Source organism: Glycine max, chromosome 8 (genome assembly GCF_000004515.6).
Source record: "Glycine max cultivar Williams 82 chromosome 8, Glycine_max_v4.0, whole genome shotgun sequence".
Lineage (NCBI taxonomy): Eukaryota > Viridiplantae > Streptophyta > Magnoliopsida > Fabales > Fabaceae > Glycine > Glycine max.
Window position 1 is genome coordinate 14,652,114 of NC_038244.2, and position 14,252 is coordinate 14,666,365.

Below are 14,252 nucleotides of genomic sequence, written 5' to 3' on the forward strand. Positions count from 1 at the left end.
TATATATATATACACACATATATATATTTTGTTAATCGGTGTTCAGTGTTCTTAAATAAAGAATAAAAAAATATTTACCTTTTGAAAGTTTTAGAAAAATGTAAAAAAAAAAAATTATAAATGGTATAATTTTATATTTTTCAATATTTTTTTAATTATTTTCTTAACTAATATACTAAAGAGATAAAAAAAATCTATAATATACTAATACTAAAGAGATAATTTAAAAATGATGCTAGTGTGAGAGGAAGAAAAGGTGGATGAATAATACTTATCAAGTTGGTGGGGGTAAAAATTAGAAATGACAACGAGATAGAACGGGATAGGTTTAGTCTTTTGGCCCCCGACTCCCAAGTCTTTCCCTGATTCTTGTTGGGATCTTAGACTCATCTTTGCTGCTGTTTTGGGGATCGAGTTTTCCTATCTCGTCCCCGATTCTATTTTGTTTTTTATTCATAAAAATAGAAAAAATATGACAATTTTTTTTAATTTGATTGAATCTATCATTCTAAATTGAAATTTCAAATAAAAATTATTCGATTTCATTTATTTTTGGATAATTTAAAAAAATAGTGATCATGACATCTTGTTTATCAAGATTAAAATTCCAAGTGTTTAACAACAAATTAACTAAAAGTTATTTATTCTGATTTATTTTTTGATTTTAATATGAAATTAAGTAAAAATTATACATAATTATAAGTAAAACAATAATTTCATACATAAAACAAGTATTAATTTATTAAAATTATAAAGTTATAATAATAATTTAAAATATTTATTATATCAAAATAATAGTGAAATGAAGGCGAGAACCATCATACCCGACCTATCCCGGAACTGACTTTCTCAATTAAAAAAAAAATTAAATTCAATCTCGATTAAATTGATTTTTCTCCATCAAAATCGAAAAGAATGCATATCATTAATCCCCACTTAAACCAATACTTCATGCCTAATTGAAATAAATACACATAGTACTAATTCAGATTGCATACGGCAACTGGCCAATTTAGTTGCCACCTGTCAATCATGAGTGCATGACACTACTTGTGATTTTCTTCTTTTCCTTTTCATCTCTTTCTTAAGTCAATTATGCATCTTCTTCTTTACTCTTTTTTTAGAATAAATTATAATTTTGCTTCCACTAAATTTTTTTAATATCCTTTAATTTTTAGTTATAACATTTAATTCATCTAGTTTTATAATTTGATGATTTTAGTCTACTAATAGATGGTTAATTAATGATTGTAATTAATAGAATTATGAAGTTAAATATAAATAATTAAAAATTATTAATTATTAAAAACTTTAATAAAATATTGTTAATAATTAAATTTTTTAATAAAATCTATGAATTATTAAAAACTTTATTAAATTGTGATTAAAGATTATTAATTTTTATTTAAGTTTTTAATAATTTTATTAATCACATTATTAATTAATATTCTAAGGAGCCAAAATCGTCAATTTTTAAAATTAAGAGAATTAAATGTTAGAATTAATCATTAATTTATAAAATTATGAATTTAAGAAAATAAAAAAATCAAAATTATAATTTAACCTTTTTTATTTAGAATTGCATGAGTCAGCTGCACGCACTTCAACCTCTATAAACCAATTACAATATTTTTTTGGGGAAATTAGGTGTAATAATTTAGATATTTTTAAATTAAAATTAGTAAAGTTTTTCTTCAACAATCAGCGTAATAAAAGTCAAAATTAAACTTTAATAAGTATTAGTTTACTACTTTCTATTTTATTTTCTTAAAATACATGTAAGCAGAGTTTCTAATTTATGACATGTAAATTAATGTCATTTATGAGAAGTGGAAAATATTACGAGGAGGATAAGTGTCAATATATATAACAAACGTTAACCAATGTTATTAGAGCATTTGTGTTAAAGAACTAAAAGAAAAAATATATTTCTACTGAAATATATAAAATTGTGTTGTTTGTAATTTTTTCTTACGTTCTTTTATAATATTTACAATAAATGTTATATAATTTTAATTTCTTAATCAATATCCTAAAAACAGTTATTAACAACATCCTATATGCATAGACACCCATCTTTATGCCCCTTCAATTAATGTCATGGAGTCTTGGTAAGTGCCACTTTCCTCTAAAATTTGAATAGTACGTCTTAGTTGCTCGATTCTAATTACTGGATATAGAGAAGAGTGCATGATATATTGATACAGCCATCCTTGTCCCTTTAATCACACCAAGATCAGGGAATGAGTATTTTTATCTTAGACTTTCTGGTGGCCAAGTAGTTTTGTCCAGCACTTGCATGCGCGTTATTTTGTGGCCTATCTTATACCCTCGATTGGTTTTGTATCATGGTTAAGAACTTGCATGTGTTAGAGTTGCCTCTTCAAAGTATTATTTCCTCACACACGACATAACGGTACAGGCTACATAAATCATAATATTATGGGTTTAATTAAGTACTAGTCTTTTGGCAATTACAATTACAATTTTTTTGGAAAAAATAGGTCTAATAATTTAGATATTTTTAATATTATTTTTTAATTGAAATTAATCAAGTTTTTCTTCAACAATCCGCCTAATAAGAGTCAAAATAAAATTTCAATAAACATAGTAATTAGTACTAGTACATGGAAGCATAGTTTCTAATTTAAGACATGTAAATTAATGTCATTTATGAGAAGCTGAAAATATTTCACTCACACGTGGTTGAAGTCATTTGTTGTGTCATAATTTCTATAATGCTAACAAAATTGTGATTTTTTTGTGTTATAAACATTGTAGGTGAGGAAGAGTAAGTGTTAATATGGAAGAAAAGGAGACACGATATTTTGATATTTGTGCATTGATGTTAGGAGACAAAAGCAATTTTAGAGGGACTAATATCAATTCTTTTAGGAGGCGTTTGGTAGACAAATTTTTTTATATACATGAGAATTATGATTCAATTTTTTTATATACATGAGATATTTTCTTGAAAATAAAGACTTCACATTTGGTTATATTATAACTTTCTTGAGTATATAAGAATTTTTACAAATATAGCCTTCATTAAAAAAAATGCATCCTAATTATGGGAATCATCTCCTCAACAACTTTGATATCTTTTTTGGCTTTGTATTCATAGAATCACATTATGGATTGACCGGTATCATCAAAATTGGTATGACAATAGAAAAATAAATACAAGTAATCTATATCACATAATGCCTAATAAGAACAATGTTAAATATAAAAACTTTAGATAAATAAGAAACATCTGAAAATGTAGAAATATAAAAATTAAAATATATCATAAATACTACTTTAATGAATAAATCTTAATTAATGATAAAAGCCAACATAATAATCATAAACATTATATCCTAAAAAATACACAAAAAAAGAATGTATGTTGAAGATATGAATCTTAACAACTTTGCAAGCAAAAATAATGTTCTCATAAAGAATTTTCAGCTATTGTATTGGTGGTTTCTAATTTGTAATTATAAAAAAAAGATAATATAATTATTTTGAGTAATTAAAATTTTCTTTGAAGAAACTTGGATTCTCGTCCTCTTTTTTGGGAAAATGAGTTAAAATTAATTCCCATGATTCCTTTCAAATCTTATTTTATTAATTACATCATAATTTTTCAATATAAAATTTATGAGAAAGTAAAAAAAATTCAGCTTGCAAACGCCACCACAGAGAAATCTCCCTCGCTCATCCACTCCACTTTCAGGGATTTGCTTGCTGGATGGTTCACCATGTCATGCACTTATGCTTTTATCAAACTAGCATACACTCCTGTGCATTTCTTACTTTACCAACTACATCAGATGACTCGGCTCACTGCTTTATTATGCTTTTTAATCTTCTTTTCTTTATTTCCTTCCCTAAAATTGTCATACATTCACCATGGTTGTTTTGTTGTTGTATCAAGTATGGTGGTGTTGGAGGTTGAAAAAAATTGTGAATTAATAATTCATATTTATCGATTAAAAAAAAGTATGATATTGGAGGGTATGACAGAAAAACGTTAACGTTTCTCACTGCTTTCTTTATTTTGCTTTTATCCTTCGTCTCTAATAACAATCAATCTTAGCTTATCTTTTTTTTTCGATAAACATTAATCTTACTTATTAACCTAGAATTTGTCAATCCTCTGAAAATGAATTTTACTTTCTACTTAATCAGTTCTAAGTAAATTTAAATGAACAACTATTTTTCTGTTATTGAATTAAAGGGGCAAAACCCAATGAAATACGATATGATATTATAATTCTTAAATCATGTTGACTTGAATGGAAACAAGATAATAAATAATGTTCAATAAATGAATTAGAATGAAATTAAATGTTTAAAATGATTATTTTATTTTACTTTTACACTAAGTATGTTATAAGTCACCATACCGTGAGGAAGAACCAACATATGCGACAACCGACCAATACAGGATAGATAAGAGAAGCATTCCGTTGCAATCAGAATGAAAACTTTCTCAAATTTAAAACTGAAGCATTCCCATCTAGCGTAAAGCTACTCAATCAAAATGATATAATTTTTAGAATATTGCATTCATCTTAAGTCTTATCCATCTAAAATCCTACCTGAACATCTTATAAGGTTGCCCAGAATGCAATTACAGGGTAAAGTCTGCAATATATCCCAAAGCATTAAAACAAGTAAAAAGATGAGTAAACGACTAGACAGATCATACAACCAAACTTCAATAGGACAGATAAAATCAAGAGAAATATCTGTAATGCCTGTAAAACTGTGAACAGGTGAACATGAAATAATACCTCCAGGCTTCCAGCAATATAGAAAGCACTGTATAGCTTATCATTTCTATATTTCATCAATGAAATTAGTAGCAACACTTTCTTATTAATATTCCTTTTTCCACTCTACAGAACTGAAGTTTAATTTTCTTAAACAAAATCTTTATTCATTTTTCCAAAGTTCAAACTGGACAGCAGAAAAGCGAATACAATGTCAGAAATGATAATGGGCATACCAAATAACAAAGGCCTTCAGTTTTAAGTTTTAACCAAAACAAGAATCAGAAACCTGTTTATACCCGTTCTTTTCTAGGATGGCTTCCAAAATATCCACTTTCACAAACAAGCATTAAATGATTGATATGGGACCCCAACATTCGATTCCTAAATCCTAACTCATTCTAACAGATAACTATCTAAATTTGATTTAAACTACGACTTCTCCTACTATACTTGAAGAAATAGTGATCTGGTTGGCCATTGCATCTCCTACTATACTTGAAGAAATAGCGATCTGGTTGCCCATTGCATCGTTCTTCTGTATGCAATGCAGAATCTGGTTGGCCATTGCATCTCCTACTATACTTGAACAAATAGCGATCTGGTTGCCCATTGCATTGTTCTTCCCCATGCAATGCAGAATCTGCTTGCTTGTGATCAAGTTCCATGCCACTATCTTCACTGAAGTTTATCAGCCGATCAGAACAGCTTCCCTCCCCTTCCTTCAACAGCTCTTCTTCCCCTATCCCTTCACTGTCAAATTCAGCTGTGCCTAAACCAGTTTCCATGCCACTTGTGCCCATGTAGAGAAGATTGAGATCAGTTAAGGAACCACTATCCAAGGCTGCTCCTACAGAATTGTTGGATACTACTTCATGCTTATCACGATCACTAGCATTCCTAGATTTTGATATCTTGCACGACAAATCAACACTAGAGGTCCACCGCTTTGAAGTATCAAAGTAACTTGCATTCAATAAGCAGCAACTCTTTGAAATCCTGGGCAAGCCCCTATCGAAACATGGATGCAACTCAAAAGTAAACTCAGAACCATCAAGAACTTTAACAGCATCATCCACCTTGGGAGGCAGATTCAGACAACTACTCTCCTCCCTATTTTTTGCTACTAAACTCAAAGCATTGTTAGCAATCTCGACAGAACTTCTAGCCACCAAAGCCTTCTTCATTGCCTCCTCTCTAGCCCTTGAAGCAGCCTCAACCTTCACCTCCACCGTGCGTTTTGCATCCTCAACCAAATCCTCCATTGACCTCACCAAATTCCCACCCCCAAAAACCCTAGAACTGCCCTTATCAGGTATAACCCTAACATGTTTCCCATTCTTAACTCCTATTTTATTCCTTCTTCTAGAAATTGCCAAGTGTTTAGGAATCCAACAATCCACACATACAGAAAATTCAGAGCCCAAACAAGCATAGGACCAGGGAGCAGCGTTTCTGTACTTTAAGAAACAAGATTTGTGCACAGAATGCAGACATTGATTGCAACGAAATGATTCAGGAGACGCTCCGGAAAAACAATAGGAGCAAATTTGGGAAGATTCGACGGAAGAAAAACATTTCTTACAGAGAAGAACCACACGCCATTCGCTATAGAGGGTTCGGAGTCTGTTCTTACCTGTGCAGACGTCAACCTTGAAGCCACACACGTGGCATTCGGTCATGTTAAGCAAATCCCTAGTTTTCTTGTGCGGTGGACCGGTGTCTGAAGGGTTTTCCGATGACTCTGGCCATGCCTCGGCTCTTTTCTTCGATTCGAGGAGCTTCATCGCCGGATTTATTAAATTGAAGCTTTTAGGAGATGAAATGTTTAGGTTTAGGGTTTCCACATTTTAGGGATTTGGGCGTCGTCGTTGCATTGGGCATCAAAGTTTCGCTCGCATGATGAAATGCTCAATCAGATGGTACGCGCTATCAATGCGAGTAGCATATTTGAGTTTTTCCTTTCCCCTCTTCACTTTCGAAAAGATTAAAAAAAACCAAAAAAAAAAAAACTCTATATTAGTATATTGCTTCCATGTGGTAAAATAAGAAAACTAAAAATGCAGTAAATTAACCACCACTCAAGTTCTTAGATGTAATAAGTACTTTCAATTTAGTTACTGAATTAATTAAATGAAACAATAATTTCTATATGAGTAAAACGTCTTTTATATTAGTCTTTTTTATTAGGTTGTCTATTTCAAATTTATCAGTTAAGTCCTTTCAAAAAAAAAATCAATTAAGTCGTTATGTGTCAATGTGATGCTGATCTGGGTGTAACATTTGGAACAAGTGATCAGAGACCAAAATAACATAAACAAAGACTGAATTAAAAGTGTAAAATGTGATTATGGTTGTTATCTTTGCCCTTTAAACACTGAACACAAGGTGCAGATCCATTGCTTTGGTCAACTCTATTTTATCTTCTTCCATTTCTACTTTTTTCTTTCTGTTGTGAAAGAGGATAACAGTTTAGTAATTGAAAATCTATTGGACAATTGAGATGGGTGGTAGAGTGGAATGTTTGTGACACTCTTAAAGAAAAAAAAGAACGAGAGAATTAAAGTTTATGCAGATAGAAAATTACTGTTGTTGTGATGGTTGGTCTAACTTGAGTTTTAAATTCTAAAATAGTATTGTAGTGGTTGAATTATAAATAGGTAAATGCGTTCATGAGACATTGATTAAAAAATTAAAAAATATATTTTTATTAGAATATGTAAAATTTCATAATTTTTTCTGCTTTCTCTTATAATCTTTACATTAAATATTTTTTTCTTTTTAATTCTTTAACTAACTCTATAAGAATACTTAATTACCGAAGATTGTTATAAATAAACCACACTTTAAATTAAACAAAACCAATACAAAAATATAAGCTCAATATAACCAAATAAAAGGTCGAACAATAACATATTCAATCCAATTTATGGCCAAAATAGTCTATAACATAATTTATTCGTACTCTCATTACTCTGCGTGGTAATGGATAGTGATAATAGCTACAGTAACAAGTGTCATGGCTTGTTCAGGATACTCTATAAATTGCTTAATGATATGTCTCAGTGTGCTATTCTTTATTGCTCATTCAAAGAACATTTGTCAGAGTCGACTTTTTAAGGTATTTGTGTGTAAAATTCAATTTTATTACTCTTTTTATAACAGACAACAACACTGCGACAGTTATTAAAGGCCTTTAGAGTCTTTGGCAATAGTCCATTTAATAAATAAATTGTGCTACATAGAATCTAAGGTTGGCTTTTTCTGCTCAATGTAATTGTAAGTTTTCCTGAATGATTATTCCCACAAAATAATCTTAAAACCCAAGAGGTGACTCAGTCAAAAAAAATTCAAATCAAACACACTTAATCATAGAATTTTTAAGTGATAATTTATCAAAAAGTAAATATATTTGATTAATTGATATTAATAATTTAAAGTTATTTTCAATTGTACAATTGTACATTAATACAACTTTTAAATTCCTTTCATTTCAATATTAATTTAATTTATTTACCTGTCTCTCTAGTTAGAAACTTATTAATTAAGATGTTAAACAAAATGTAAAAGATGAGAATGAATATGAGTGGTTTTGGAGAAAGCCAAGGCATGTGTGTGCAACCTTTGGTGAAGAAGGAGCATGTCAAAACATTCACCTTTTAGGGATTAGATTAAGTGGCACAACAATTTTTTTTCAAATAAGTGACAACCACAAATGACAAACGAGATTAATCTCTAATCTAATAGGTTAAATGAGACCTTTGATTTATGATCCAGTAAGTTAAAAAATACCATTTATCAATTCTAGAATTTTTATACTATCCAACGATATTCAGTTGTTGATGAAATATATTTCAGTTTGTCAAAAAAAAGTGTGGATAGTTTGGAAAAAAAAATTTATTTTTTAAAAAACTAGGTGAAAAAGTAGTTGTAGATAACAATAACCAACTGTCAATCCTATTTTCTTCATGTTGGTTCAACCTGCCTTAACTTTTTTTTTTCTTTTTATCGATAGCCACGTTCATATGTTAATCTATGTTGTTATTCTTACTTACAGTCTCTTCACTTTCTCAATTATATCATTCTCAACATATTTCTTTTTCTCTTATTTAAATGTGTATTTCATACACTACTTTTCAACTCATAACTACCCAAAGCATTTCTCTCTCTCAATTATATCAAATTTTTTTCTTTTATCTTTACATGTATACTTAATATTATTTACTATTTATCACTTGCATTTTTTCAATTTTATCTATATATTTAAATTGAATTCAATACAACTATTGAATTATTCATTACTATGAATTCAAATCATAATTTAAATATTTAAAATATTTATGTGTTATAAATTTTCCTTATAATATAACTTATATATTAAACATTAATCATTATTAGGAACTTTAATAATATAAAAAAATATTTAAAAAATAATAATACAAAAATAAATATTTATTATATATAATCCACAAACTAAAATACTAATTTAAATTAAATCCAAAACCAAAATACATGTAAGTTTTTTTAATTTTTCATTATTTATAATGTTATTACTTTTTACATTCTCACATCTTCTTTCCTCACACCTCTAAAAATTAGTTATTCTTAAAAATAATATTATAAAATGATTTTTAAAATCTAAAAAGTAAAAAAAATACTTCATCTCCTCGGATCTCAAGTACAAGAAAAAAAACACATCATATTAACTAGGAAATTTTTTTTCTAGGGAACTAAGAAAGTTTATTAATGATATTTAACTATATCAATTTTGATTAAAAAATATTTTTTTCAACTAACATTTCAATTAAATGAAAAATATTTTAAAAATAATAATATTTAATAAATAAAATTAGTTATAATTTTTTTATATTTGAGATTTTTTTATATTTGACACCTATAAATGAACACTTTACCCTTATTTTATTGCAGTAGTATTATTTTTAAAAGAGAAAAAATAAAATAAAAAGACAAGAGATTCTAGCACACAATTTTATAGATTCTTGAAATCTTTGTGGGGACTGCGGCGGAGCATCGTTGGACCTCACATATTGACATGTGTCAGTTGAAGCGCGTTAGTGACGGAATCTGATGGACACACCTTTAAAAGGAGGCAAGTTGAGTCCCGTCACCCTCTTTGCCCCGCTTTATTGCATCTCAGAGGCCAATTCTTTCGCCGCTTCTTCTCTCTTTCCAACGCTTCCCCCTGTGGTTCGTTAGCCTCTCTTCTTCCTATTCTTTCAGATCTATCATCTTTTCGTAATTCGTGATTTTAATGCATCTCATTGCTTAGGTCGCAGTTCTCTGAATTTGTATATTTTATATGCATGTGATTGATATATGATGTAGTGATTCTGTGAATGCATAACATATTGCAAAAACGCGTTGATGTTTTTCAATGTGCTTGAGAAATACTCACTGCTCTGGTTTTGGTTTTAGAGATTATTGCTTTATCTTCTGGAAGTTGAGTATTTTAAGTTTGATCTTTCTTCTGTTTCCGGTGGCTGAGTTCCCTATAATGGCCTATATAATTTTTTTTCTTTTAAAATATGGATTTGAAGGAAAATTAAATAGATCTGTGTATGAAGTGTTGTTTCCGGTCAAGGCGCTGTTTCCTTTTGCGCAGTCTTTCTTGCACGCCAAGTATTTGATTTAAAGTGGAAAAGAATTTCTTATGCATTTTTATATGTTTTGCTCCTTAAATTTACCAGGAAAGGAATTGGTAGGGTGGCTGGGTTTCATTTCTTTTTTTTTATAATTTACTCTTGCTATCACATTTATGTCAGGTGTTCTCGTGTTGCTGGTAACAATATGGTTGTTGACGCTTTGAATGAGGATTTGAGAATCAACGGAGCAGTTGAACCGTTGCCTGAGGACTTTGATGCAACAGCTGTAATCATAGATCCCGTGCCTTTGGCAGTTGTAGACAATGGCATTGTCAAGGAGGAGGCGCAGATCATTAAAGGAAAAGAGAAAAGAGAAATAGTACTGGGAAGAAATATTCATACCTCGTGTCTAGAAGTCACAGAGCCCGAGGCAGATGATGAGGTCACTGGGGACCGGGAAGCTCATATGGCAAGTGTGTTGGCCAGATACAAAAGAGCTTTGACTGAAAGGACAAAGCATCATTTAGGTTTGACAATATTTGCCATTTTGATCTTATTCCTTTCTTCACTACATTTATGTTGCATTCTAGTATTTGGAAAATCAACAAAATTATTCAGAATAATTCTGCTTTTATTTTTTCCCCTTGGGATTTTGCTTAATTCATGAGAGGTTTGGCACTGTGATTTACGACTGGACAATTGATATACGGCAAAGTCAGTTAGCTCCATTGGTTGTGTCAACTTAACCCAGCACCAACATTCACCAATTGGCACTGCATTTGTACTTCATTGAGTTCATTCTTGCTCACCTAATTCCCTGTCATCCTCTGTTTGGCTTATGTTCCTCTTTTATCTCTAGTGGAAATCCCAGCAAGTTTTGCTCATAACTTTGTGGGATGCATTTAACCTACCTGTATGATTCAGGGTCTCAAATATTTCACAAATCTAATATAAAAAACATTAAAAATATCTATCTATCTATATATATATAATAAACAATACGGTATGGGATTCTGTTTTCACCCATTAAAATATGCTACAACTCACAGTATGCTAGTCCATAAAAAATAAATTTTGTACTACAATTTTAGTGGTAATTGGCATAACCATGAAAAGGACCACCTTAGAATTAGAATCATCTCTACCAAACGCCTAATGTGTGTCCTGAAATCTGGACTTACCTGATGATTCCTAACTTTGACATTCCAAAACCTCTGATGGTCGTCATGAACTTGCATCCCTTCAAATTTGAATTGAAATAAAATCTTAGGATAAATCAATGCAATGTAGGAGCTTTCTATGCATGGACTTAAATTCAAATCCTGGTTTTTCAAATTGTGAGATACATGGATATACGATTCTCAGTGTTTCAAGGTTCATGGATGCATATCAATTTAGTTGGATGGTCATTCACTCACATATTTTTATTTCCCACATCATTTTATACTGGGGAGGATAATCTATGATTTCCAAGTTTTAGGAAGGAAGCTTCATTGTGTCTGCATGAAATTGCAGTGTCTGATACTTTGACAATCTGTGCCTTCATTACTAACTAATCTAGGTTCTTCTGAAGCTGAATAGCACCTGATTTTGAAGTCTCCATGTTGACACCAAGAAAAGCATTCAACTCTTTTAATTGACTCTTTCCTTGTTTATTATTTCTTATCTTCTGCTCAGAATGAATTTATAACTTCCTCTATGATATTTCCAGATTGTCTTGGATATTGCCTTGGTGCACTGAGCACACAAAAGGATACGTTAATGAAATAATTTTGTCAGGATTTTGCATAACTTTTGATGCCAACATACTTCTTCAACTAACCTCGGGGATTAAGTCTACCTGGTACTTAATTTATGAAAAATTTATTCCAGGGTACCCCTATAATTTGGATTTCGATTATGGTGCGCTCACGCAACTTCAGCACTTTTCCATAAACAACCTTGGAGATCCATTTATTGAAAGCAACTATGGTGTCCACTCCCGGCAGTTTGAAGTTGGTGTTTTGGATTGGTTTGCCCGATTGTGGGAACTGGAGAAAAATGAGTACTGGGGCTATATAACAAACTGTGGTACAGAAGGCAATCTCCATGGCATCCTAGTTGGGTTAGTTTCAGCTAGTCCTATCTAGTTCAACTTCTAATTTTGTTAAGCTTGTAAAGAACATCTAATATGGTTTTGTGACTTGTGCAGGAGAGAGGTCTTTCCAGATGGGATTTTGTATGCTTCACGGGAGTCACATTATTCTGTGTTTAAAGCTGCTCGAATGTACAGAATGGAATGTGAGAAGGTTGATACTCTTTGGTCTGGGGAAATTGATTGTGATGATTTCAAGGCCAAGCTTCTTAGTCACCAGGATAAGCCAGCAATTATAAATGTGAACATAGGCAAGTTTCTTCATCATTGTTTCTCTCTCTCGCATCCCATGTCTCCCCTCCTCTTCATTTTGTTGATTCTAGCTCATCCAACTGAAACAATTGCAGGTACAACTGTGAAAGGGGCTGTGGATGATCTTGATCTGGTCATAAAAAAACTTGAAGAAGCTGGATTTTCGCATGACAGATTCTACATCCATTGTGATGGGGCTTTGTTTGGTCTCATGATGCCTTTCGTGAAACGAGTATGTGCAAATGTTACTATAAATTGTTTAACTTGTATAAGATATAATGATGAAATTTTCATCTGCTATCTTCATTTGTTCTATTAGAAAACTTTGATGTGCTATTAAATTATTTTACTTTTGTTCTGGTTGTGTAAATTTCGTATTAGCGAACATCATTTTGGTTCTTCCATGCATAACATGTCTATTTTATTGCGGATCATTTTGTCATATTTTTGCGCTCCTGGTATAAAGTCATAATTTTAAAATGATAGTAGAAACATGTATGTTTTAATGCTTGTTGATCAACCCACTTTAAATAAAGTATAAATGTGACTATCATTGATTATTTACAATTTTACATGCTCATGAAACTGCACTGTTTTTTTCTTCTTTCATTTTTGGTCTGGGAATGTTCATTTTGTTCTAAACTGGTTATATTTAAAAATGGACAAGATTAAAATTTCATGCTTTCTTGGCCAACCCATCTTATGTTGGACGATTTATAGGAGCAGTTGCTAAAACAAGAAATTGAGAGCTATTCCTGTAGTTATGTGAACCTCACCGTATTCTATATTATTTTGTATTTGCTTTCAGGCTCCAAAAGTTACTTTTAAGAAGCCTGTTGGCAGTGTTAGTGTTTCTGGCCACAAATTTGTAGGGTGTCCCATGCCTTGTGGTGTGCAGATAACAAGATTGGAATATGTAAATGCTCTTGCCAGGGATGTGGAATACCTTGCTTCTAGGGATGCCACAATCATGGGTAGTCGGAATGGCCATGCTCCCATATTCCTCTGGTATACCTTGAATCGGAAAGGATATAGAGGTTTTCAGAAAGAAGTACAGAAATGCTTGCGAAATGCACACTACTTCAAAGGCCGCCTTGTTGAGGCTGGGATTGGTGCAATGCTTAATGAACTGAGCAGCACGGTTGTGTTTGAGAGGCCACATGATGAGGAATTTATACGCAAGTGGCAGTTAGCATGCAAGGGGAATATCGCACATGTGGTGGTGATGCCAAACATCACTATTGAGAAGCTTGATGATTTTCTGAACGAGCTTCTGGAGAAGCGTGCTACCTGGTTTCAAGATGGCAAGGATCAACCCTACTGTATATCATCAGACGTAGGTGAAAAGAATTGCCTTTGTGCTTTGCACAAGTAATTGCAGCATCCCATCTAGTGTTTATTGCTGTAGTTGGTTTTTGGAGTGTTTATCCAGTGTACGTCACTATGTTCTATCAGGACTTTGATGCAATTAATAACATTTAGAATCTTCTTTGCTGTCAA

General features: G+C 31.3%; 1 protein-coding gene across 2 annotated transcripts; it reads left to right on the forward strand.

The window, feature by feature from the left end:
* Nucleotides 1–9,788: 9,788 nt before the first annotated feature.
* On the forward strand, nucleotides 9,789–14,252 carry LOC100795577 (histidine decarboxylase-like). 2 transcript variants are annotated; one of them, NM_001254315.2, is given in 6 exon segments: nucleotides 9,894–9,971; nucleotides 10,547–10,893; nucleotides 12,239–12,470; nucleotides 12,558–12,751; nucleotides 12,848–12,984; nucleotides 13,561–14,246. In NM_001254315.2, coding segments are annotated over 5 exon segments (1,452 nt in total). In that variant the 5' UTR covers nucleotides 9,894–9,971; nucleotides 10,547–10,571; the 3' UTR covers nucleotides 14,128–14,246.

Coding starts and splice junctions, on each gene's coding strand:
- LOC100795577 (XM_041017625.1), top strand. CDS start 10,572: ATGGTTGTTGACGCTTTGAATGAGGATTTGAGAATCAACGGAGCAGTT. Junction 10,894..12,238: donor AAGGACAAAGCATCATTTAG/GTTTGACAATAT, acceptor AATTTATTCCAG/GGTACCCCTATAATTTGGAT. Junction 12,985..13,560: donor TGATGCCTTTCGTGAAACGA/GTATGTGCAAAT, acceptor ATTTGCTTTCAG/GCTCCAAAAGTTACTTTTAA.